Here is a 23,718-nt window from a genome sequence, read left to right on the forward strand (position 1 = left end):
CTCGCTGCTGCTGCCCTGCCTGAGCGCTGCTGGACCCGGTCGCCTCCCGGGGCCTCCCCGCTGGAAGTGCTGAGACTATTAGCGCAGCAGAGGTTAGAGTAGCACATCCCCAAGACAGCAGCCCAGGATTTGGGAAAATCGGGCTCTTTACACGCTTCATCTCTTCACCAAGTGCTCATTAGGTTGTTAACCTCTGGTTCACATGAAAGGGGCATGTGATGAATCCCCTCCCGAACAAATGGGCGCATCCCCCTTCAGGCACTGAACAAAGCCCTTAAAATAACTGCACAAGAAAGCCTTTAGTTGTTACTCTAAAATTTCTTTTCTCTGAGAGCTTGTGCCCATCCACACACACACGCACGCAGACATACAGAAAGAGGAAAAAAGCGCACACGCACACATAAAAATCGCCCCCCCCCTCCCCCCCCCCCCCCCGCCCTCCGTGCGCTGGAGCTAAAAATTAAAAATCCGGGTTCCGTCCCCGGGCCTTTGGCGCTGGCTGATGTCCCCCGGGTTTGGCCGAGACTCGGGCTGGGGCTTCCCAAGGGAGGGGAAAGAAATCTTAATCGCTTTAGCGGAGCGGGCGGGGGGGAGGCGGCCTCTCCCTGCGGAGGGGGAAAGCCAGGCGCCCCTGGACGGGGGGCAGCCCTCTGCGCGGGGGGGGGGGAGGTGGGGCGCTGCGGGGGGGAGCGATGCCCACCCTCCCCCTTGCTGCTCTCCCCTTCTCCCACCCGCGCCCGAGAGACAAGTTAAGCGAATTCAGAGACGAGGAGGACGCGGGCAGGAATTTCCCTTTCCCGCTGGGAAAAGGGGCGGCTGCCCCGCTCTCCGCTGGAAACAAGGGCGGCGGAGCGGATCGTCTCCCAAACCAGACGGGCTCACCTTCGGAGGCAGCGCTGCCGCGCACTGCCCTGTACGGGGGGCTTACGGCTAATTGAGGGATGGCCGGGCGAGCGAGCAAGAGCAGAGCCCGGCTCCCGCATTCCCACAGCTCTTGTGCGGATATTAGGCTCTTTAAGACCTTTCCTTTTCTCTCTGTCTCTCTCTCTCCCTCCTTCTCCCTCTCCCTTTTTATTTCCCAGCCCCTCGGGCATGGATTAAAGTGACAGACAATTTTCCCTTCGCACCTTATTGATGGTTAAATGGACTTTGAGATAATGCGCGGAGGGGGGGGTGCGGTGGTGATGGAGGGGGTCCCGAGAGCGCGGAGCGTTTGGGAGCGCTGCAGACCCCCGCGGGACGGTGGAGCGGGCCCCGGGCAGGCAGCGGCGGGGCGGGGGGAGGGGGGGGCTCGGCACAGGCTGCCCCCTGCTCCCCTCCTCTCCCCATCACCTTGCAGGTGGCTGCGGGGCAGCGAAGGCTCCGCTGGCAGCCAGCGTGTCAGCGGCGCTTCCCGTGGCACAGGAAAACACGCGTGTGCCGCAGCCTCTCCTGGAGCCGTGAGCCCGCGGCGTGGAAACACGCGCTCACACTCACACACACGCAGGTAAAGAGGAGGCAGCGGTTCAGAGCCAGAATGACTCGGGAAAGCTCCGCTCTGCTAATTTACTATAGGGCGCTGGGAGAGGTTCATTAAAAAGGCTCTTGTCAGCTCCCTAACGATCCGAGAGCTTTTTAATTATATTTTATATTCCCCTACCCGTCTCCTAACTTCAAACACATGGTAAAAAGGATTTGCTGTTTTGTTTCAGGTAAAACCTAATAATTAAAATTCAGACCCCGTCCCATGCATCTGCTTCGCCTTTGCCAAATGAATTGAAGGGAGAGAGAAAAGCGATTTCATTGAGATCACAGATGGGGTGCAGGTTTTTGGAAGAAATTTGAGAAACACCATTGTCCAGAATCAAAACTCTATGTCTTGCCCCACAAAGGGGGCTGCTTTAAGCCCCTCAACTTCTATGGGGCTTGTTTTTTAAACTTTAAGTGTTCCGCACAATAAGCTGCCACCAAAATGTCACAACCACTCTGATTCCAAGTGTGTCTCGCTGCAAAGGGTGCAGAAAAATGAAGGGAGCAAAGGGAAGGAGCGTAATTAAAAACCCTGGAGCTCCCTCATGCCTGCTGGGGCACACCGCCCCGTTCGGGGCGGGGGCGGCCGGGGAAGTGCCCCCGCCCGTGACACGGGGACAGGCACCCCGAGGTGCGGGGCAGCTCCCCTCCCGCGCGGCTCCCGCATCTGCCCTGCCCCAGCCCGGCTCTGCGCATCGGAGCGCTTCCATATTTTGGAGGGTAAATTGTTTCATTAGCCGAAAGCACAAGATTAAGCCTTTTATTTTTATTCATTATCATGACAGCCCCAGTCGGATTTGCCAGAGGATTCCCCCCCTCCATGTTTGTTGCCCTAGGAGCTCAGGGGCTTAACAATCCTGCCGGAATGCGATAGATAAATACAACCTATATCGCTAAAGAGACATATCGAGAATGTGTGCAGAGGGGCAGGAGAAGAGGACCGGTTTAATAGCATCATCAAAATCCACCCGCACTTAGGGCAAAAATGATTCTTGTATTCTTTTCACAGTTAACATACGCGATTTAATGGGGCCCTTACGCAAACAAAGACTTCTCTTAAGTTAATGATGGACCATCCGCAACCCGCTGAACGGCACCGTTCAGCCCTGTCCCCGTGCCGCGCCGGTTGCTCTCAGCCCTGAGGGACCGGGCAGCGCTAGGGTAATGCCAGGGCTTTCGGCTCCGTGTGTGGTGGGTGTTTTTTCCCGGTAATTCCTTTTTTTGTTTGTCTTTTTTTTCCGTGCGCGCCCCCTCGTCCCTCGCAGGGCTGAGCGGCCCCATCTCCGCCCACGCCCGCGGAGAAGGGCACACGCCGCCGCGCTGACTCCACGCTCGCCAAAGGCCTCGCTCCATCTGAGTCCGTCCCCCCCCTCTTTTGATCCTTCTTTTATTAATTTTCACTATTTTTGCTGTGTCTGTGCTGGCAGAGCCGGGCCGGCGTGCCGCGCCAGCTCCGCGCCGGCAGCGCAGCCAGGGCGGCCGCGGAGGATCCGCGCCGAGTGGGAAGGAAAGGGAGACCCGGGCGAGCGGCTTCGCACCGCTGCCCGGCTGCGCGCTCCCCGGGGCGGCCCCGGCTTCACCGCTCCCCGCCCCGCGGCCCTGTGCCGGGCCGGTCGCTGCTCCGCGTCGGCCGGCGGCCTGAGCGGCTCCCGTCCGCCCGGCCGCAGCCTCTCCGGTGCCCGACGGGCATTGTTTCCGTCGACGGCTTCAGCCCACCCCCGGAGGGGCCGAGGGGCGGCTGCTGACGGCTCCCGGAGGGCACGGCACCCGCTCGGGCGTGGGCGGTGTTTTCTCTCCCCGCTCTGCTATTTCGCGTCGACGCTTTGACCGGGGAGCCCGCCGGCCCCGAGGTGCGAAGGCGGCGTTTGTCACGGCCCCTCCAGCGCCTGGCCGGGCGCTGCGGCTCGACCCCGGCCTGTGCCGGGAGGGTGACGGGGGTGCCCCTCTCCCCACGGGGCAAATCCCTCGGGAGGAACGGGCGGGGCAGGCGGTGAGGGCGGCCGGCCGTGGGACACCGGGCGGGCCGTTTCCGCGGCCGCCGTTTCCTCAGCGCCGCAGCCGCCGAGCGCAGGCGCTTCCCCCGCAGAGACCCCGGAGCGGGCCCGTCCCTGGCGAAGCGAACTCCGCTTGCCCGGCCGGCCGGTGCCGCCGGCGGGCGGCGAGGAGGAGCGAGGGGGCACCTGTCGCGGCGACGGCGGGCGCCCGCCGACGGTCACGGCTGCCCGGCAGGTGGCCGGGGAGGCGGGAACCGGTAGCGGGGCCGGTTCCCCTTCCTTGCGCCGTCCCGCACAGGAAGGTCCCGCGGCAGAGCATCTCTCTGTGTGCCGAAAAGGGCCCTGGAAGTTAAAAGGGTCCCGGCGGGGCAGCGAGGCTGAGGTGGCCTTTGGCGGCCCGGTGGCACCGACACTTCTAGGTAGCGTTCGGTACAGCAGCCAGGGAACTGGGTATCAGCCCCCAAAAAACACGGAGGAGAAAAAGTCCTGAGGCGGCTGCGAGGTTCACACTCGGTGGTGAGGCTCTGGCAGAAGCAGTAGCGAAGGTGCGTTGGCACGTGAAAGGGATCGCTGCCCACCGGCGTGGTGCTGCCAACGGCAGCTGGAGCGGAGCTGGAGAGAGGGGCAGCGGTGCAGCTGGCTTCTGCAGGTTCGGGGCAACGGGAAAAGTTTGAAATAGGTTAGAACTGTGGGGTGGGAAGACAGAGAATGGCTAGTTTGAGGTGCAAGCTATGCTCTGCCATTAAGCACATGATACTACCTAATGGTTACTCAAAAAGGTTGAATTTATGGCACATGGAACAATATTGTCACCAAAGGGAGGGAAAAGGTGAACTTGAAGAACGTCAACAATTTTTTTTCCCCATTATTTTCTTTCGGATAAAGAATTGTAGTGATTTTTCCTTCTAACTGTGGAGGTTTTCATTGCTTCAGACAGGACAAACTGGTTCCCAAGAAATCCTCCGTCAAGAGGACTTTTTTTTTTTGGCAGTTGTTGCTGCAGTGGACTTTTTTCCCCTGAGACAGCATGATTAGATTTTATCATTGATTTTCAGACTAATATTAAAGTGGGTCTATGTTTAAGTCTATTTTCCTCATGTAGTTCCAAGTCTGGATAACAGATTCTTTTAAGAACAGAGCCTCTTTTTTTTTCCTCCCAATATTAATAACATTTTTTCCCCTGTAGAATCATTTATTTCCTCTTTAATTGGGAAGAGGCAACATTTTTCTGCAGTACTTAAGTAAAGATGTATGCTATTATATCGTACAGAAAGTCTTCAGCCTTATTCTGTGCTTAAAATCATGTGAACCTTTACTACTTTATTAATAATTATTAGTCTTTTTCCCTAGTGACATATAAATAACCTGAAAATCCATTTTTCTGTTTGAGATAAGCGGATTGGCTGCAATTAAATATATCTGTGATTATGGTAACTGAAAGATTTAAAAAAAAAAAACACATTACACCTTGAGGGCAACCAATTCCACTTCCTCCTGGAAGATAAATTCCTTACTATAAGATTCTCATAAGCAAGTAATTATTAAAAAATCTTAATTCTTATAATGTTTTTAAACTAATGGGAATAACCATTTCTTGGAAGTGGTTTGGTGAAGTCAGCAATTTTCATAACTAATTGTGAAGTAACCATTTCTTGGTTATTATTTCAACAAAATAATAATCCTTTAGAGGCTGGAATTTTAAATCAAATATCAAACCAAGCCAGGATTCCTGTAACAACACTTTAACAGCTTTTTTGACAGTATAATTTCCGTTGTGCTTCTTTCATACTACTCTGCTTCGGCTGCTCTTCATTTATGAGCTTGATTCTTATCCTGCTGTGACCAGCCCCTTTTCACCAACCCAGTAGTGCATAACTGCCATAAAGTTAGTTTAATTGGTCTCCTAAGGATTCAGTCTGCTTACGGGAATTTGTTTTACTACAGGATGGTATGAAGGGAACATGGTGACTCTTGATACTATTGCCTCTCTCAGCATAGAGGGCATGACTCGCATGCAGCGCGATCGGTTGTGCTGTGCCATCTCTTAACAACTGTAGGAGCTGAGTACATCTTGCAGTATTTTTTTATTTGACCTCAGTGAATCTTAAAGCAGGCATTGAGCAGCCGCTAGAATATGGAATCCAGTGGTGTTAATCTAACTTTCCTTTGCTTAATTTCTTCTGCTATTAGCAGCATTTTTGTTTCAATAAAAAGTAGAGTTATCAGATCACCCCTTTGATTCATTTTGGAAAACTATGATAATTTCACAAGGAATTGGTTTGATTCCAGAAGTAGACTATGATGACAGCTGGATAAATGCTAATGAAACTAGGAAGGTGTTTGTAAAGCAAAATTAAGAATTCTCAAAGGGTTAACTGGTTAGAATGTGTATTCTGTTGAATCTGGCGGGTTTAGATTGATAAGCAATACTGCTCATGCATAGTGATGGTGTGATGATACTGCTTACTATCATATTTGCCTTCTTGCCAAGGCAAGGAAAAATACACTTGAAAACATCTAAAATACAGGGAATGAAGAAAGAATGCTGTAGCTGCCAAAATACAATCATCAAAGGTGCAAACTGCACATTCGCTTTGAAAATGCTCATGAAATGAATGTTTTGTATCTACTAAGACATCCCAGTTGACAGCACTTTAATGGTTTCAGTACATGTGCTTAAAACCACTTTCCATATGACTAGGGAAGATTGGTAAACTAAAAGTTAAAACGGATTGAACACACTTTACAAGGAATTGTAATCTTGAAAGCCACAATTGTTTTGTTTTTTGTTTTTTGTTTTTTCCTACGTTTGAGGATGCTGCAACAGTTACACAATGTCTTACTCACCTTTCTCTAAACCTTGAAAAAGTAAAAGTATTTTTCAGCAACTCAGTATTCTCTGCAATTTGCTGGTTAATTGTAAGTTATAAAAACACCCCTAGATTTTTTCAATTAGAACCATAAAATAATTTATTAAGTTCCTCTGTAGATGTGAGTTTAAAATTGTCATAAAAAAAAATCCTTTCTCAATTGCCACCGTATTTTGGAAATACTTGCTTTTCCTTACACAACAAAAGTCCTAATTAATCAGGGCATATAAAACAGGCAAATAGACCTAGACAACATCAAAAGTATTTCTACATACATATTAGAATAATTTTTAAACTTCAAAAGTGGCTGAAACAGAATGTAAGGTTTCAAATGACAACGAAGTAGGTATCAGTAAATTTCAAAGAGACAAGATAAGGAATAGGGTGCTGTAGTTACAAGGTATAAAATACCTACAAATGATAGTACTTCATGCTAATGGAGGCTGTGACAAGAAGTTAAATAAAGCTAGAGGCAAATAAAACCATAGAAAATACATTTTGAGTTGAATGAAAATATACTTATATTCTCTATTTTACTAAAAAATAAATAAACAAAAATCACCAGAGTAGCATTTCTCTTTAGGACAAAAACTGCATAAAGAGGAAGATAAAGGGAAATTAAGTCCCAGGTAAAAGACTGAGATTGTAATCAAAACTATTTGAAGACACTGTTTCAGCTCCTCAGAGTACACATATATCTTACTTAAGAAGACTCCAGAAGGCCCACCAGAAGTAGTTGAGCTGTACTAGCCAGCACGTGGAAGGATGCAACTGAAAGACAGACTATAACATGGAGAACAGAAAGAAAAAGACAGTGGAAAGTTAACTTTTGGAAGACTAAAACCCAAATCTAAATAACTGACAGACGTTGAGGAACAATTGCCAAAGGTGTAGAAGATCATTAAAAATACCAGAAACAGGAAGCCTGCCAGAAAGATAATTGGACTAATGTACTTTCGGGGTGTAAAAAGAGTACGTCATGAAAGTCAGGCAATTGCAGGAAAACAAAGCTAGTCATTTGCTGTGATATTTACTACAGTGAAAACATTGAGGAAAAAAAGGGAGCATTACTCAGAGACTGATAGCTGGAAGCAGCAAGCAACAGTTTTCACAGTGAGAAAAGATACCAGCAATGTCCCCAGGGACCTGTGTTATTCAAGGTACTCGAACATTTTCTAGAAAAAGATCTCAGTAGGAAGGTGACGATATTAACGAGTGATACAAACTCATTCAAGATGACTGGATCGAAAGTGAGTAGCAATGAACTGTGGAAGACTGTCACAACACAGAGCTGGAAAAATAGTAAATGAAACTCATTGGTAATAAGTACAAAATGATGATCACGTTAACCAGCAGTTTTGTGAGTGCAGGAACTAATGAAGCCTACTTCTATAACCAGCAGTTGAGTGACGTTTTAATTGAATTATACTAAGGCTGCAGTGTGACTTCAGTTTTTATTACACATAAAAGAATCCACAGAGAAAAGCCCTGACTAAGGAGTGAATTCTCTGGTATCTAATGAGACATTAAATCCCGTTGGAACTTCTTTCCTGCAGGTAGGGTACTCTGGCTGCTCTCTCAGGTCTGTAGTGACCAGTAAGTGTCAGGTCAAGAGCGAGCCTTGCCCTCACTGCACACACTCAAGGTACCTCCTGCCTGGCTTCCTATTTCTTGAATTCTGGGCTACTGACTTTCACAAAACTTAGGGAAACTTCAGACAGCAAAACCTTTATACCATTTGTTTAATTTACTTGAAATAAAAAACGAATGTAAAATGTAAAGGTAATATAATAACAAGGCATTATAAAAAATATTTCAAGGACCGTGATCAATATAATCCCATGTAAATCAGCACTGCTGTCAGAGGGAGCAGCCTTGCCTTCCTCTCTCTCTCATTTTCAATTCCTCACCCCCTGCATACTCCACTTTCTCCTGCTTTTGTCAGTGCTGGTGTACATACACCCACTCAGCAAGCTGGGTCAGTATGAAAACTACTCCAGGAACAAAAGGGTTAGTTTTCAACTGGGTTAGTTTGCCTGGTCCCAGTGCAAGATGGGGGCAGAAGTGCCTCTTCTGGCAGCAGTGCAGATCTGTACCAGATTAAGTTGAGTATAAAACTGCCTGGATCCTGACATGTTTAGTACTAATTTGGTATTCCTCCATCTCTGCCATCTGTGAGGAAGTGGTTTCCGGTAGTGAACAACGGGTCACGCTGTGTACAACATACAGTAATTTCTGATTTCTTTCATGACCTGTCCAGAAAAAAAGTATAATTAAGGCTGCTGCTGTTGCCTTCTCTTTTATACAAGTAGAGTGAGAAAATTTTAACTAGGGTCAGAATCAATATTCCATCTCTCCTCCTAGGTCCTTTGTCCAAAAAGACCAATGGCTGTGATGAACAGTCACTGGAAAGGACTGGGTAGCTCATCCCAGGCAAGCACCCCATCTGCTAGCCCAAAGACTGATGACGCTCCTGCTTGCACTTTCCCTTTCAGTGAGCTTAAATAGTTCTGTATTTTGGCAGTCAAACGGCTTTGACAGCAGAGAGCACACACATTAAAAGTAGCCTGTACTACGGTGGTGGTGAAGTAGTCGCCTGCAATGTCTGACATAGGGACTTGCTTCTCCTCAGGCCCATACGACTCACAATAAGGGAAAACTTTGGTGTAAAGTAAAATTCAGTGAAAACTGCAGAGGAGACTCAGGAGGTGGCCACCATCGCTGTTTTGAAATAAAAAGGTATCCTGTGCTTTGTCAAACATTGGAAGAGAGGACTTGGTGCTTACCTTCATGTATGGTCTCAGTGCTGTGACAGTGCTGTGAACCCTGAGTACAGGGAGGTGCCCTGGGCTAGCAGAGAGCAGGAAGCCGTAGCTCCAGTGAGGAATGGAATACACAAGACATCTCCATCTTTAATGTTTCCTACTGACCGCTCTAACCAGTTTCTGGTTCTGCCTGGAAGTGACTCTTCACATGTGGGTTTTTTGCTTTGCTTTGTTTGGAGACCTACTTATGTATTTTTTGCTTCTTGTGGACCCTATTTTAAGGCACCTACATCTTCCTGTGCATTGTTTGGGGAGTGTGGACATGAGGCTTTGGATCATGAAGTGCTTCAGTCCTTTGGCCAATCTGGTTCATGGTGATTTTGTTTTTCCCCACATACGGAAGAGTGAAATCATGTAACTTTTTAGTAGAAATATTACTGTAATTGAAAATTTATTTTAAGTTTCTAATGTCACTGAGTAGGTACAGTTTACGAAAGCCAAAGTCCTTTTCTGCTACATTAAAAAGAATAAACAAAACCCCCAACATAGCTCCATTAGAAACACCCTCAGCACTCTCACTAAATCTGAGAGTGCCTATGCAGAGAATACAGAGCAAACACTTGTGTTCTGCATATTCTCTAATAACGATTTCAAACACCAACGTCAACAGGCAGGAAGTTTCTTCAAAAGCCAGAGCGCACCCCACCTTCACCGCAGTGCTCTGAAGGCCAACAATGAAAGCCGACACGTCGTACAGGATTCCATTCATTAACAGTAATTCCTTAAGACTTAAATCTAATGCATTAATCACGTTAATGATAATCCATTAATGTGAAGAACCTGAAGATAAAAAGGTAGAACCAGGGATACGCTCTGTAGCAAGTGTTACGGTTTCAGGGTAATACTGAATTACAAAATTAGTCTGTAGACTGACTAGAAGATTAACCATGTCAGCAGAGTGTATGAAGTGAATACCAGGGTTTAGGAGAGCAGAAAATGATGGCATAGAATATTAATGCTTCTACACAGGGATTGGTTTGCACCGAGAGTGTAATTTGGAAAGATGACTCTAGATGGTTGCTTCTTGAAATCAGGCCCCAAGTATTTAAGGACCAAAACGATAAATGTTTTATTTAGAGAGCGATACACTTGTTTACGTTGTGGCAGAGTGATCCCTGTATACTGATCTCGATATCTTTATATCAGAGGGCAGTAATACCACCACTTTGAACACTTCCAGTTAATTATCACTAGAACATTTTGACAATGACAGTGTATTTTGTAGTATGAACAAAATGAGGGGGAAAAAATAATAAAAGAGTTTAGAAAAAAAAGGCCAAACAAACCCTGGGAGCACTGACTTCAACAAGTTCAACAAATATTCAAGCCACATTTAATAACTTTATGAAACTAGTATCAAAGTAAAGAATATATAGTCAAAATACAGAAATAAAGTCGAGTGAGAAGTAACAGCCTGATGAGATCAAACAAAAGTTAAACAGAACAGGTTTATATAAACAAGTTAGCTGAAAGATCGCTTTGCTTTGTGTAGCAGTATTTCAGCAATTGTTTCCTTAATAGCCAGCTTAGAAGGAAGAGCTAATCTGAAAAAAAAAGATATGCATCACTTTAAAATCCTGCTGTACCTGTTACTGTGATTGTTTGTAGAAACAGCATCACCCCAATTTGCAACCTACTTAATTTCTTATTTAATAAACATGGTGATTATTTTTTTTTGTAAGAAAACAAAAGTTCAGAATGAAGTGTCTGCATTCAGCTTTCCATTACACATACATTTATCTTTCTGTTGGCTAGGAATTCTTTTATTTGTGAACGGCAAATCATTAGAATTTGCTTACACTTCCAAACCTTTTGTTTGTCATAGATACTTCACTTCTAAAAGTGTCTGATGTAGCACTCATTAATTACAGAATTACAAAAGGTAGAATAAGGCTTTCCCTGCTCAGAAATTTGCATTTTTGGTAAAGGTAACAATATATCAGCTTCACTAACACCCTAATAATAGACATACATTTAATTTTATATCACCATCTTTCCAAAGGAAAAAGAAAGACTAAAAGATGTGTGCAATAGTTTTTTGCTTAGTATAAATTTTTCAAATCGGAACTTATTTTGCTATGGTAAACACTATGAATTACACATACATATGTGGAAAACAATGTGCCAGGCTTTAAAAATCAAAAGTTTGAGTAACAGATGATGATTCTGTAGTGCTATCGTGCACTATCCTGTAAGCCCAGAGATTTAAAAAAAAAAAAAAAGAAAAGAAAACAAAAATGAACCAAACCAGTTTTGATGCAGGTTTGGCATCAAGTGAATGTTACGGTCTTAGACTCAATATGCTCATTGTATGGTTGGGAAATTTAAAGTACCAGGTTTTTCCACATCAGATAGCAGGTAGCTAGTGCATACATTTCAGACAAGAGAAGTAGGATTTCTTTAATTTGAGACGGGATCAGTAATCTATTGTTAAAATGTCCAAAGTGTGCAATAATAAGGCAGATTTCTTATTACACCACCTTTTAAGATACTCATTGTTTGATGAAACAAACAAGGTGCTTTAAAACAGCAGAGTAATAGGATACAAACAAGTGCCAGAATGAAGGAAAACTGCTAAAACGGGAACTGCCCTTTCTTTCACAATGAGAAATAAAGAACTTTTGTATCTGGTATTTGAAAAGGTTTTTAACAGCTGATATTCAATATCAGCTGATTCCTGAAGTGTTGGCAAGATACCACATTTCTGGTACTGGCCAGTTCTAATGTTATTTAAATATTCACATCATGCAATAAGCAGTTTCACACACTGCAATGTAATGGAAAATACTTCCTAAACTGAATCAGAACTGAGACCCAAAGCAGAACCAGTAAATAAATATCTCGCATATATGTCAAACTATATTCTTCAAACAAAACCTTACATCTTATCAAAGAAGTCAGAAAGTACTAACAAAAATTATATGCTTTCTACTATAATACTGTTAAATTTCCATGGCTGAGAATGTCCTGTTAATTTTTTCTGCCTTTTAAATTAGTTGACAAAGTAAGAAATTCAAACACAGAAATAAAATGCATATATATGAGAGCACTGGCTCAGCGAGATATCAAATATACAGCATTCTAGTGTCAAAAGTACAGGCAGAAATGTCCAAGATTTCTTGGTGAAAAGGGGGCATCTGAGGAGTAAAAATTCTACTTAACAATCACTCACATTTTAACAGTGCATTAATTATAACAAAAGCTGGATGATAAGTGAGCAACAGAGTCATAACGTTCAGTGTTCATAGCAGAATTTTATCCTCTGCTCATTTAAATGAGGTTGGAAACATATATATGTGAAACTTTAAGTAGCTATGTTTTTTCAATTTTTCAGGATTCTTGCAAGAGGCAAAGTTGTGACATAGAATTGAGTTGGATGATAGTACTAGGTGGCGTTGATAGAAGTCTTCCTTTCGATGCTGTGCCTCCGTCTTGTCAAAGGATGATTAGTCCTACAATCTTGTTTGATCTATTCTTTTGCCTCTAGGAAAAGGGTTTCTTGAGGATACAGTTTTACCTCCAGTAATGATTTATTTGGATCCAGCTGGGTCACCTGTGAAGATAAGAACAAGAAGACGTGTAAGTTGACTTTTTTGAACTGTTTATCCTCACAGGGCAGATTTTCACTGGGGAGATTTTTGAGTGCCACTGGCAGTGATAACTGAAGTTGTGAGTATGAATTCCCAGGATGCAGATTAATAAATATATATTGCATTTTGTGTGCTGTTATTATTTTGTAATAACAATAAACAAAATAATAATAAACAGAATCCACAATGTTAATTCCAAGAAGGTCTGGTTTTCTACCACAAACCAATGTATGAATATATCTGTTTTTGTCAAAGTTAAGGTCTTTTGGAAGGATTACTAGAACACATAAGTTAAGATGAAAAATAAAACCGTAGTCCCAGATAAGTATCTTAAAGTTTCAATCAAACTGCTGCTGCAAGCAGCATAGCCAATCCAACGTGATCTCTCCATTGAAAGGGGAAACTTATTCTGCCTCTATTTTCCTATCTCTTTCTTGCTCCAAGTCACGTGGTGAAGCACCTAACTGTCACTCACTTTGATGCTTATCAACCACCTCAACGAAACCTAGGCTGTGAGAAAACTGTCCGCTTTTATTTGTTTGATTATTTTTCTGTCATGCTAGTGAGCTTAACCAGCGAACACACAGGTCTGGTCAACACCAAATCCAGTGCAAGGTGAGCAGCAAAAGCGCTAAGCAGTAAGTGGAAGGGAGGAAGCAGAGCCACCCTCCTTTCATTTGGAGTGAGATGCTAAATCAGCTCACCATGTGGTGAAACTGCATCTCAACCCAACAATTGAAGCGTATACTTATTATATGTGTGTATATATATATATATATATGCATTTCAAGGACTAAGTGTCTGTATATTATTTATGTAGACACTTAACGTGTGTACATTTGTATTATAGGATTGTTCCCTGGAATCCTGACTCCTCGTTCGATTTGTAAAGGTGTTTCGGCAATCACTTGTGCAGGTGGGCATACAGGAGAATTCCAGTGAGAGTTAAATGCCATGCATTTGGAAAATAACGATACACGCACTGTCTGCACCATTATTGCCAAAATTGTTCAGCATTTGGATCTTAGCACCAAACCCTGCAAGCTGCTCAACATCCTGACTATCCCATTACTGACTTTCACTTAAGGCACATAAGGAATTTTCAGTTTATAGTCAGCAAGAAACTTTTGTGTTGAGGATTCTATTTAGAAGCTAGACTGCTGCCTATAGGATAAACCTCTTCTATGAAAATATAATTTAATTGTAAATATTACAGAATATAATTATGTATATAGACAAATAATGATGACAAGGGTCCTAGTGTCCTTCAGACATTCAGGTTTACATGACAACGCTGTGACATCCTTCAGAAGACCACTGCAAAGCTTCACATAGAATGATGAACATACTTCTTTTAATCTTACAATTTTCTGAAATATTTCACTTCCATTTTTAAACTTATTTTCCCTAGTAATTCTGTTTGAGTTTATTTTGCTGTGTGAGCACACTAGTTATCAGAAGTTTGCTTGTGAATAATAGATTATTAGTCTTATGCTATAGGTATAAATGCAAATGCATACCAATAAACATTTTTTCTAAAGTTAAATTTGTTTTACCTATGATCATATCATGCCACTGCTTTCTAAAATTATTTTTTTAAAACGTTGGTAAGTACACCAAATACTATGAATTAATAAGAAACGCTAATGTATTTTTTTCTTAAAAGCATAACTTACTAATCCTGTTATCAATTAACAAAAACAGCCTCCTCCTCAAACTAAATCAGGCAAACTTAAAATATATTTGTATTTCTATTGTTTTATTGGATAATTATAGAAAATTCATTATTTAAACAAATATTAAAAGCTTATCACTTCCTAAGTCAATCAATGTAATTTCACCTCTCTGGCTGCAACAGATTTTTTTCTAAAAAAAACCCCAAAATTAAAAAACCCCAAACAGATGCATTATTGTGATTCCCAAAGCAGGAACATATTTTCTTAAACTTCATGTACCATGGTGAGCTATTGCTAAATGTCTGAAGAGAAAATAATTTATAAAAACCAGACTCAATTTTAGATTCCCATTATCTACAGTCCAATTATGCATTCCTGCACAGATGCTGCTTAAATTATTGAAAGGTTATTATCTTAGAAAGCAAACCTGTTAGTAAAAAGCAGCCAAAGTAGTGCATTTAAGTTTGTGATTACAGAAGTATGCTAATTAAGTATCTTGTTGCATTTTCAAATGTTTTGGTATTCTGCTACAGTCCATTACTGCACAGAAAGCGAGGTAAATAGGGTCTCTGCAATTCACAGCATATGAAGTATCGTGCACCTGAGAGAAGCAATTTTCCTTCTTTTCAGTTCAAGTCAGTATCTAATTAGACCTTCCCCCCCCCCCGGAAAAGCTAGGAAAGACAGAAGTCTCTTACATTATGGGAAAAAAAAAAATCTGAAAAGCAAGCCTGGGCAATGAACACAATCTTCCAGACTGTAAACATATGGAAAACTATTATCCACTTGAGTGTAATTCAAGATACATATCCTAGTCTAAATACTAAGGTGTGCAAACTTCAAGTACCTTAAATAATAACAATGTGTGATGTCCCTCCCTCAATGTCTTCACACTTAGAAGGTGAGCTAAAAGTATTGTGGAGTACCTGCAGCAAAAGAGGACTGTGCAGCTTTTCACCATAATTTCAGTGTGCTGCTTAATTCACTGAGGGACAGCAGAGTTTGCAAATGTTTACACCATTACCCAATTAACTAACAATATGGCTCCTACATCTGTCAACAAACAAAGCTGTTGTTGCTTTGTTTTAGCTCCTTGGCATTTTCTGTTCATATGGGTCGCCATTGTACTTAATTATCACACCATAACCCTTCTGCAGCTTCTACTTTGTTATTTGTGGTTTGTAAACATGTTCTTTACTACAAAGAATAGAAGCATTATTAGTGAACACATCTCCTACCAAAAGAAATCGTTTCTCTTGTAAATATATGGAATATAAGATCTAAGATGCTTTGTTACTTACAGTATTTTAGAATAGAATTAGAAACCAAAGAACGATATGTCAGAGAGATCAAAGGACCCTGGAAGAGCTGTAGCCTGCAAATGTGTGTCCCAATGTAATGTTTTAATGATTTTTATTCACTTAAATAAATTTGCGTGGATTATTTCATAATGCAAAGTATTAAAATACCTTCATATTTAAATCTGTACCTTGTTTCATTACCACTAGGATAAAGTCTGGAGTCCACTTCAGTGCTGACAATCTTTTGCTCTGGTGTCATTGCATGGTGCTCTTTGCAAAACAGCCCTGCACATTATGTAAGTTACATTGTCTAAAACCCCTACACCTTTATTATTTAAAGATTTTTTGTATATTGTTGGCAATTAGATAGGAAACAATTTAAGCATGCGTTTGTATACCGAATCTGATTTGATGCTGTTGAACTCAATGAGATTACATAGGTAACCATGTGGTGAAATCAATGCTTTCTTGATTAAGGTTGCAAAATTCACCAAATTAAACATTCAGCGTTTGTTAAAGGCCTAAACAAATGCTAAAAGCATAGTGTTTCTCTGTATTTTCAAGTCCTACAACATCTGACTTTCTACCAGTCACAGGCATGCATTCTAAGAGTCCACTCACACGTCACATGGTGACACCAGCCGATGAGGTGAATGTATTTTTAAAATATATTTTGTGATTTTGCTAAGGTAAGTACTTTATAATGAAGTGTAAACTTAAATTCCCTTAAAAGGAGGCTCTAAGCTGTTCCTAATTTACATAGTGAGGAGGGTGGCAGAGGAAGGACACAATGTTCAGATGCTAAGAGAGCGTAACTCAAGTGACAGCAAAATTACTAATATTCAAGCTCACAGAATTCTGTAGAATAACATGGATCTGCATTCAGGCCTGTCCCAAAGCCAAAGCAGACAGTGCCCTGGGAATTTTCATTTTCAGGCAAATGACCTTCTATGCAAACTTCAACACTCCCCTCTATTCAGGGAAGATTCTTTCTAGCAACCTGACCAGAGGGCAGTAACAGGACCTTATTTCTATCAGTGCGAGATCTTGCCATTGAGCTGCAAAATGTTTCACTTTCACTGAAATAGGTTTAAGTTGGTAAAACAGTGCTTTTCTTCCAGCTATGGATACACTTTTACAGGACTTTATGCTTTGGTGCACTGGAGCCAAGGCTTCATCTTTTAACGTCGAGAGCTTCGTTACATAACCCATGTTGGTTTGGTGCACAGGAAATGTATTATTTTAACAGATATTTGTTTAAATGAATTCTGTGGTAATTATTTCAACTAAGCACTAACTAGTTGATTTGAAGTACTTCTGCAGCACTTTGAAGTCTGAATGATTTAAGAAGTGCAAACCCAAATGCTAGTAATGTTAACTCTTGTAACTCTCCTGTAAGAATGTGACACTTTATTCTGAATAAATTCATTGGGGTTTTTAATGACCTGATAATGAAAATTAATACTAGTTTAAACAACATTTTAATACATTTTTTGTAGCAAGTCTTCTTCCTTCTAGACCAATTTTTGTATTATTTCTGTCTTCACCTTTGCTGACCTATCTGTTCTATTACACATTCACATCCTGAACAGCTGTACTTTCACCATTTCAAAGGTGTGGTTCCTTACCCTCCCTAACTCTGCAGGGAGAAGATAAATACAAAAAATTGGCTTAATGCCCAGGAACGTAATTTAAAAGTAAAGAATCAAATACACAATTATTATGACACTTACACAAGCAGTAAATATCACACCCTTCACCTTTCTTTACACCCTAGGACAAGGATCTGATTCCCGAGTAGCACAGCCTCTATACCACTTACACACGCATGAATACATTTAATGAATCTAACGGACAAAGAGTTCTTTTACTCTTTTTCCTAATCCTCCTAAAGTATAAATGCAATAGAAATTACTTAAAGGCACACCTGGTAAAGTACTAGATCTGTTTAAAAAACTATATTTTCACAATGACACACAAACAAACACAGCGAATCCTTTCTACCTATTAAAATATCTATGGGTTATGCAGATAATATGCTCAACTTGAGCAACAAACAAAAGTAAGGTTACTTTATAGAAATAAATGCAATTAGATCTGGTTTCATTGAATAAACTTGGAGATAATTTACATCTGAATTGGAGAAAGCCATCACAAATAAGGAAAAATATATCATAGTAAAAGACTTTTGTCTTGTTCTAAGTACAAAGCTTTAATCCAGATATGTCACGCTCTCATTATCTTATTTCTCTGAAAAGATTTTCTCAAAACAGTATTTTAGATTATGCATATTTAAAAAATACATTTACTAAACAAAGTAACAGATATTGATAAAACAGAAAATGTTTTATCCTCTACTTTGAGCATGCTTTCCACTTTCTTAGAAAAGCGGTGCAGCTCTCTAAGATACCCGAGATGCCACCAATATTTACATGGTGTAAATTTTCGTTGACTTAACATAATTTATATCAGAAAAGAATCTGCTGCATAGATTTCAATCAGTGAAGGCTTATAAACCTGACTTGCGTTACTTGTCTTTTCAGACTGTAAATTAAAGATAGCAACTGTGTTCTCCTCTGTTTTATAAAATACTAAGCACAATGACAGGACAGTGTAAGTGATAAGGATAAGCCCAAATCCAGTGTTGCTATATTTGTATAGGGACACCTGGGCTATCTTTCGCTTTTTAAAAGTCCAGTATTATGAATTCATGATTCTACATGAAAATTTGATTTTTCTAAACTGGGAAAATTACCTCACATTTGTGGAACAAAGCTTAAAAAACCCACAAACACTAATAATTCTTGCACCAAAACTAAATACAATCCCAGGTATTAATTATGCTTAAAAAAAAAATCAGATTTTTTCCCAAATCCTATGACTTTTTAACAGTGGGTTGTAGAAGAAATATATAAAGAGCGTTTATCTACCTTCCAATAAAAGATGTTAGGAAACGCTGCGCATAGCAATCCTGTTTGGGTAGCTCTGAGGTAGTTCTGTGCTTCTTTCTAGCTCAAGATCAGAAATTTTGTTCAGTGATCAGTACTCTCTCAAAACATGGCCAAAATACATCCAGTTACTAACAGGACTGAGTTATCTGTTTAGTGTTTATTTCTAAGAATTAATCTCACTGAAAAATCACTACAAAAAGGCTGCACCTTCCTCTAGCCTTTCAAACAGCTCATTTTCAACGACAAAATAACAAATAACACATTTTATTTTGGCAGGAGGAGTGAAAGCACAAAAGTATTTCAATTAATTAGAGTCTCTTTCAATAATATGACTTTTGTTGATGTAGTATTGATGGTGTATTACACCAGTTGCCTTATACACTGACAGTAAGAAGCTGAAGTTTGTGTCAGTCAGAGGAGCTATCTGCAGGTACTGAAGGAGACCATGCTCGTCTCCACAGTGCCAACAGCTCTGAGACTGGGGGACTTCAGATTTTGAGGAAAGAGGAAGGTGCTGTAAAGCTCTCCTTGGATTTTCTGCTTTCCTCCCTTCCTTCTTACTGGTTTGAAATAGTTGATCTATTTAGGAATTCTTTGTGTGGTTTCTCAGAAAAAGAGAAGCAATTAGAATATTCTGGAACGTGTCTTTTCCTGACAAAGGACCTGCGGGCAGAAGAGCTCCATCACTCGCTCCTTCATACTATTTACTTTCGGTTTTCTTGCTGAGTGGAGAAAAGCTTTAAGTACTGGCGTTTACAGATGAGAGCATTTGTATGTTAAGCATCCTTCTGCTGTGCCAAGCAGCAAAACAGTCCGTTACTTGTGGGCACTGCTGCCAGTGTGCTTATACTGAACTAACAATTATTCATGTATTTAATTGTTTTTAAATGTGCCAGCTAAAGAGAAGAAAGATCATGTCCCCAGAAATACTATAGCTTTCACTGTGGATATTGATGAAGAGCTGAAAGGAAGCAAACAGCCACATCTTCTGGAAGTTTGAAAACATAATAAATGCATTTTGTGCTCCAAATGAACTGCAAGAACTTTGCTTTGCATACATCCCAAAGGGGAATGGATGTGAACACAGTCACTCACAGGAGAATGACCCAGGATTGGATTCATGTGCACTTAATTATAACTGCATGGAAAAACAATCCAAAAGGGTTTTTATCACAAGTTCAAAGGATTACGATGTTCAGATACCACAATGATATCTACAGTATAACATTGTGATTGGTAGATAGGTAAATAGAATAAAAAGCGCGCCTAAGACTGCTTTGGTGATTTAGTCTGATGTATTACTTATGCAATTACCAAACCAGCAGGAGATCATTAAATTTTCTGGTAACCAGATGCAGTGTTCTTGGTATCATACTATTACAAAGGCTCTTGATTGGTATTTTATCATTACATTTTCTTTCTACGAGGGGAAAAAAGCCCACAAAATTGACATTAAGCATGAATTCTGAGGAAAAAGTACAAAATATCTTAGGCCCAGTTTACGCTGGATAATGCCATGTGCAAGAGCAAAGCTCTGCAGCTTAACTAAGGCATCTTCCTGTGAACAATGACGCGCCTCCCTGAAATAAATGTTTTGTAAAATGGGGCAGTGCTGAATAAAAGAACACTTTTGGTCCGAGGGATGTGCTTGGGTGGAATATATTAATCACATGGTTGGCATTAGTCATTGGGTTAACTAATGAGGATGACTCAACTGAGAGTTCACACACCGCATTGAGTATTCAGTGTTGTGGTGAATACTTGCTTACTTTAGTGAGTCCTAAGTAAAACAGCTCATCTGAAATGCACACCTGTTTCCTGAAATTGGTTAAATATTCCCCATATTCAAATAGAGCTGCTGTAAGAGATCAGAAACTATATTGACCTACAGAATGCAATTCTATTTCTTTTCAGAATAAGCTTACATCTGCCAGACAAGATATTCCTTCCATCTCCTTTCAGTCAGTGACTTGATACAGGACAGGCTTTAATCTTTCTCTTTGCATATCATAGTTACTTATGCAAAGACATCAGGTCTGAAAAGACAGTCTGTCTGAAAGCAAGAAAGAAAGAAGAAGAAAACATGGAAGAAAACATGTTCTTGGAAGAAAACATGAGAAATCTTTCTGTAACGCTTATCTAAAGCACTGCCACTGACTTCAGTAGGGCAAGAATATCACTTGCTCTCTTTGTAGGTGCTGGCCTAAAGACCGTGATACTATTCTTTGTGAGCAAACTTGTTAAAAGCAATAAAACCTAGGGGTTGCAAATGCTTCAGTGTTCTGGCTGTAGTGATATGTGGTCCATTCCTCTTGCACTCAAGGTTTATCAGTCCAATTGTTCTAATGTTACAAGTCATCAGGAAGAACGATCAGAAATTGTGCTTCTAAAAGAGGCATGGGAATATGCTAGACTGGTATGGCCCATTTGTTTAGGCAACTTCTCAGAGTCTTAACTAAACTAAACATAACTGCTTGAATAAATAAAATAACAACATATCCTGAAAAGAGAGGAAAGACAAGGGCAGGTAGTATTGACTTAAGGACGGATGTAAATTACAAGAGGGAGACGTCTATCTTTGTAGGTGGCTGTGGCCTTGTGTAAACTAGATCAGAGCTGATAAACACATGCCACCATCAGATCTATATTGACCTGAAAAAATTTAAATTATGTGAATTAAAACAGATGAGTACTATTTTATGTAGTAAGAAATATCAGTATTGATAACCGTACTAACCGAAAAAATTACATGGATCTCATGTCAAACTTTCCCTGAACTTACCAAAACATTCTCAAATTTTCTGAACATACCAGAAAAATATTTCATTCATCTGAAATCCTCCTTTGTCATAAGACAGATATTCAAACTACTTTCCTGATTAACGTGAAGTTACTAAAAGTGCGATTTGGTGTAACCATGACACTGCATGAATCCTTTCTCACGGTAACATCTTTCTTCCATTCTTTCTATGAAGATGATGATTAGGGGAAAGAATGTTAAAAGCCAGAGATGGTCCTGGATGTAGAACTCTTTCATGAACTATTTACAGAGTTTAAACACCACCTAATGAGTTTAAAAGTAGGTTATTTGAAGGAAGTAGTTTGCACAATCTTTACAAAGAATGGCTTCTAGAACTGATACGCAAAATTGCCAAATTACCTGGAGTAGCAAGACAGGGATCATGCTCTAACGTTACCTTTCCGAGAAGAGCAGAGGATAGTTAGCTGCTCAGATGACTGTGTGCTGAGTGCTGCAGCTAAACTCACTATCCTGTGGCATTATTTTCACCACTGTGGGTGTCAAAAAGGATTACTCTCGCCAGAGCACAGGAATGAATGATCACATTTGGGTTTGGAGGAATATCTTACTCTACACTCCCATCTACTATTAAGAATTGTCTGGTCCTAAATTTACTGAAATCCTGATCACACCTAATTTAAATTGACATGCAATTTGAGTTAAATTTATTTTCTGCCCTTTCAAGGGAGACAGATTTTTTTGTTTCTGTTTATTTAAACTGCTGTTGAAATTGGTTAATTAAAAGGATTTAAAAAATCTTAATACTCTAAACAGAGCAAACTGGTTCTGAATTATTAAGCAACATTTTAGATGCATTTAAATAACCTTAAGTGACTTAACTGCCACCTGATCCTAAGCTGTGGCTCAGAAAAATAAAATGTGAAATACTGTAGAAGTCTTGGCTTACCAGGGCTTCCAGATACAGTAAATAAAGAGCTTAAGTCTCTAATACCGTGTCTGCAAAAGGCGTACTCTCAAATACATAACTAATGCTCCACCTTAAGGAGAAATGAGCAGAAGAAATTGTAGATTGCAATTGTGATTTTTCAGAAGAAATTATTATTAATATTATTATTATTATTATTATTCGGTCTTTCAAAAAGAGTGTTTCAAAAGAGAGAGCATGCCAGGACCTTCCTTTCTGACAGATACCACAAAATGTTCACAAACATATCGTTAACCCTGGTAGGGTGGCTGAAGCCCAGTTTGGGTAAATTTGTTCTGCACATTCCTCCTACAGTTTCAGCTAGACATGGTACACCTTCAGCTTCTGGCCTGAAGTGTGATGAAAAGCCCAGTCCATAAGATGTTAAGGAGTTTTAAGGAAGACTTCTGCAGATCTCCACCACAGAAGGAATTGAGGAACTGATCATCTGGGAGGTCTCCAGGATACTGGGAGAAGGTGGATCTTGCAGCTGGCAGACTGAGAGGACAACTGAAATTAGCGTTTGAGAAGGCTTTTAAGAGAAAGGGACTTAGAAGAAATACTGTATGAGAAGGTTGACTGAGTATGCTAATATGCTTAGGGCAAGCTGTTTTTGTTGTAGTTAAATGCATTTCGAAGATGAGAGCAATTCTTGGACGAAAAGGAACTGTAATTCTAAAATCAGCACGTACGCTTAAATAGCGCACTCATTCGCTTCCATAAAGTCTTTGCAGGCGCATTTAAGAAAAACGCAAATAACTTATAATACAGCTTTTCACTCCAAAAGACGTGCTTGCCAAACGTTTTCAAAGTTAGAGGTACAAGTTACCTCCTGACCCAGGTTCACCTGTGTGACACACGCTTGTCGGTACGGTACGTAGTGCTGCCTCAGCTAAGGTACCGAGAGGAGGTGGTTAATATCTAATTTCAGCACTAGTAGAAAGAACAACACAGTCGGTGACAAAGACCCAATAACAAGTCACCGCATGTGCTTAACTGCTTTGGAATGTCACCGCTGCCTTAAAATCTACAAGTAGTGTCTGGAAAAGGTTAATCTGTGTATTTACTCATGTGTAGAAGTTTGTATTTACAGTAGGGTTATGATACCAACTTTAAGTTAGCTAAGGATATCTGTGTAAGCAGCTGGAACATAGAACTAAGAACTAATGAATTTTTATTTACCAAAGAAGTAAAAATACTTCAACAACACTGTATCAGGGTATCAGGACAGATGGCTTTGAAAAGCAGGTAAAAATTCTCTAACACGTTTACCTCAG

At 41.0% G+C, this 23,718-nt stretch overlaps 1 protein-coding gene across 1 annotated transcript in view; it reads right to left on the reverse strand.

Annotated features, from left to right (window-relative positions):
- Window positions 1-10,863: 10,863 nt before the first annotated feature.
- FAF1 (Fas associated factor 1) overlaps window positions 10,864-23,718 on the reverse strand; it is a 169,608-nt gene continuing 156,753 nt past the window's right edge. Inside the window, exon 19 of the mRNA XM_009990349.2 lies at window positions 10,864-12,751. Coding sequence (XP_009988651.2) covers window positions 12,668-12,751 — 84 coding nt within the window. The 3' untranslated portion in view covers window positions 10,864-12,667. The remainder of the gene's footprint in view (window positions 12,752-23,718) is intronic.

Source organism: Tauraco erythrolophus, chromosome 10 (genome assembly GCF_009769465.1).
Source record: "Tauraco erythrolophus isolate bTauEry1 chromosome 10, bTauEry1.pri, whole genome shotgun sequence".
NCBI lineage: Eukaryota > Metazoa > Chordata > Aves > Musophagiformes > Musophagidae > Tauraco > Tauraco erythrolophus.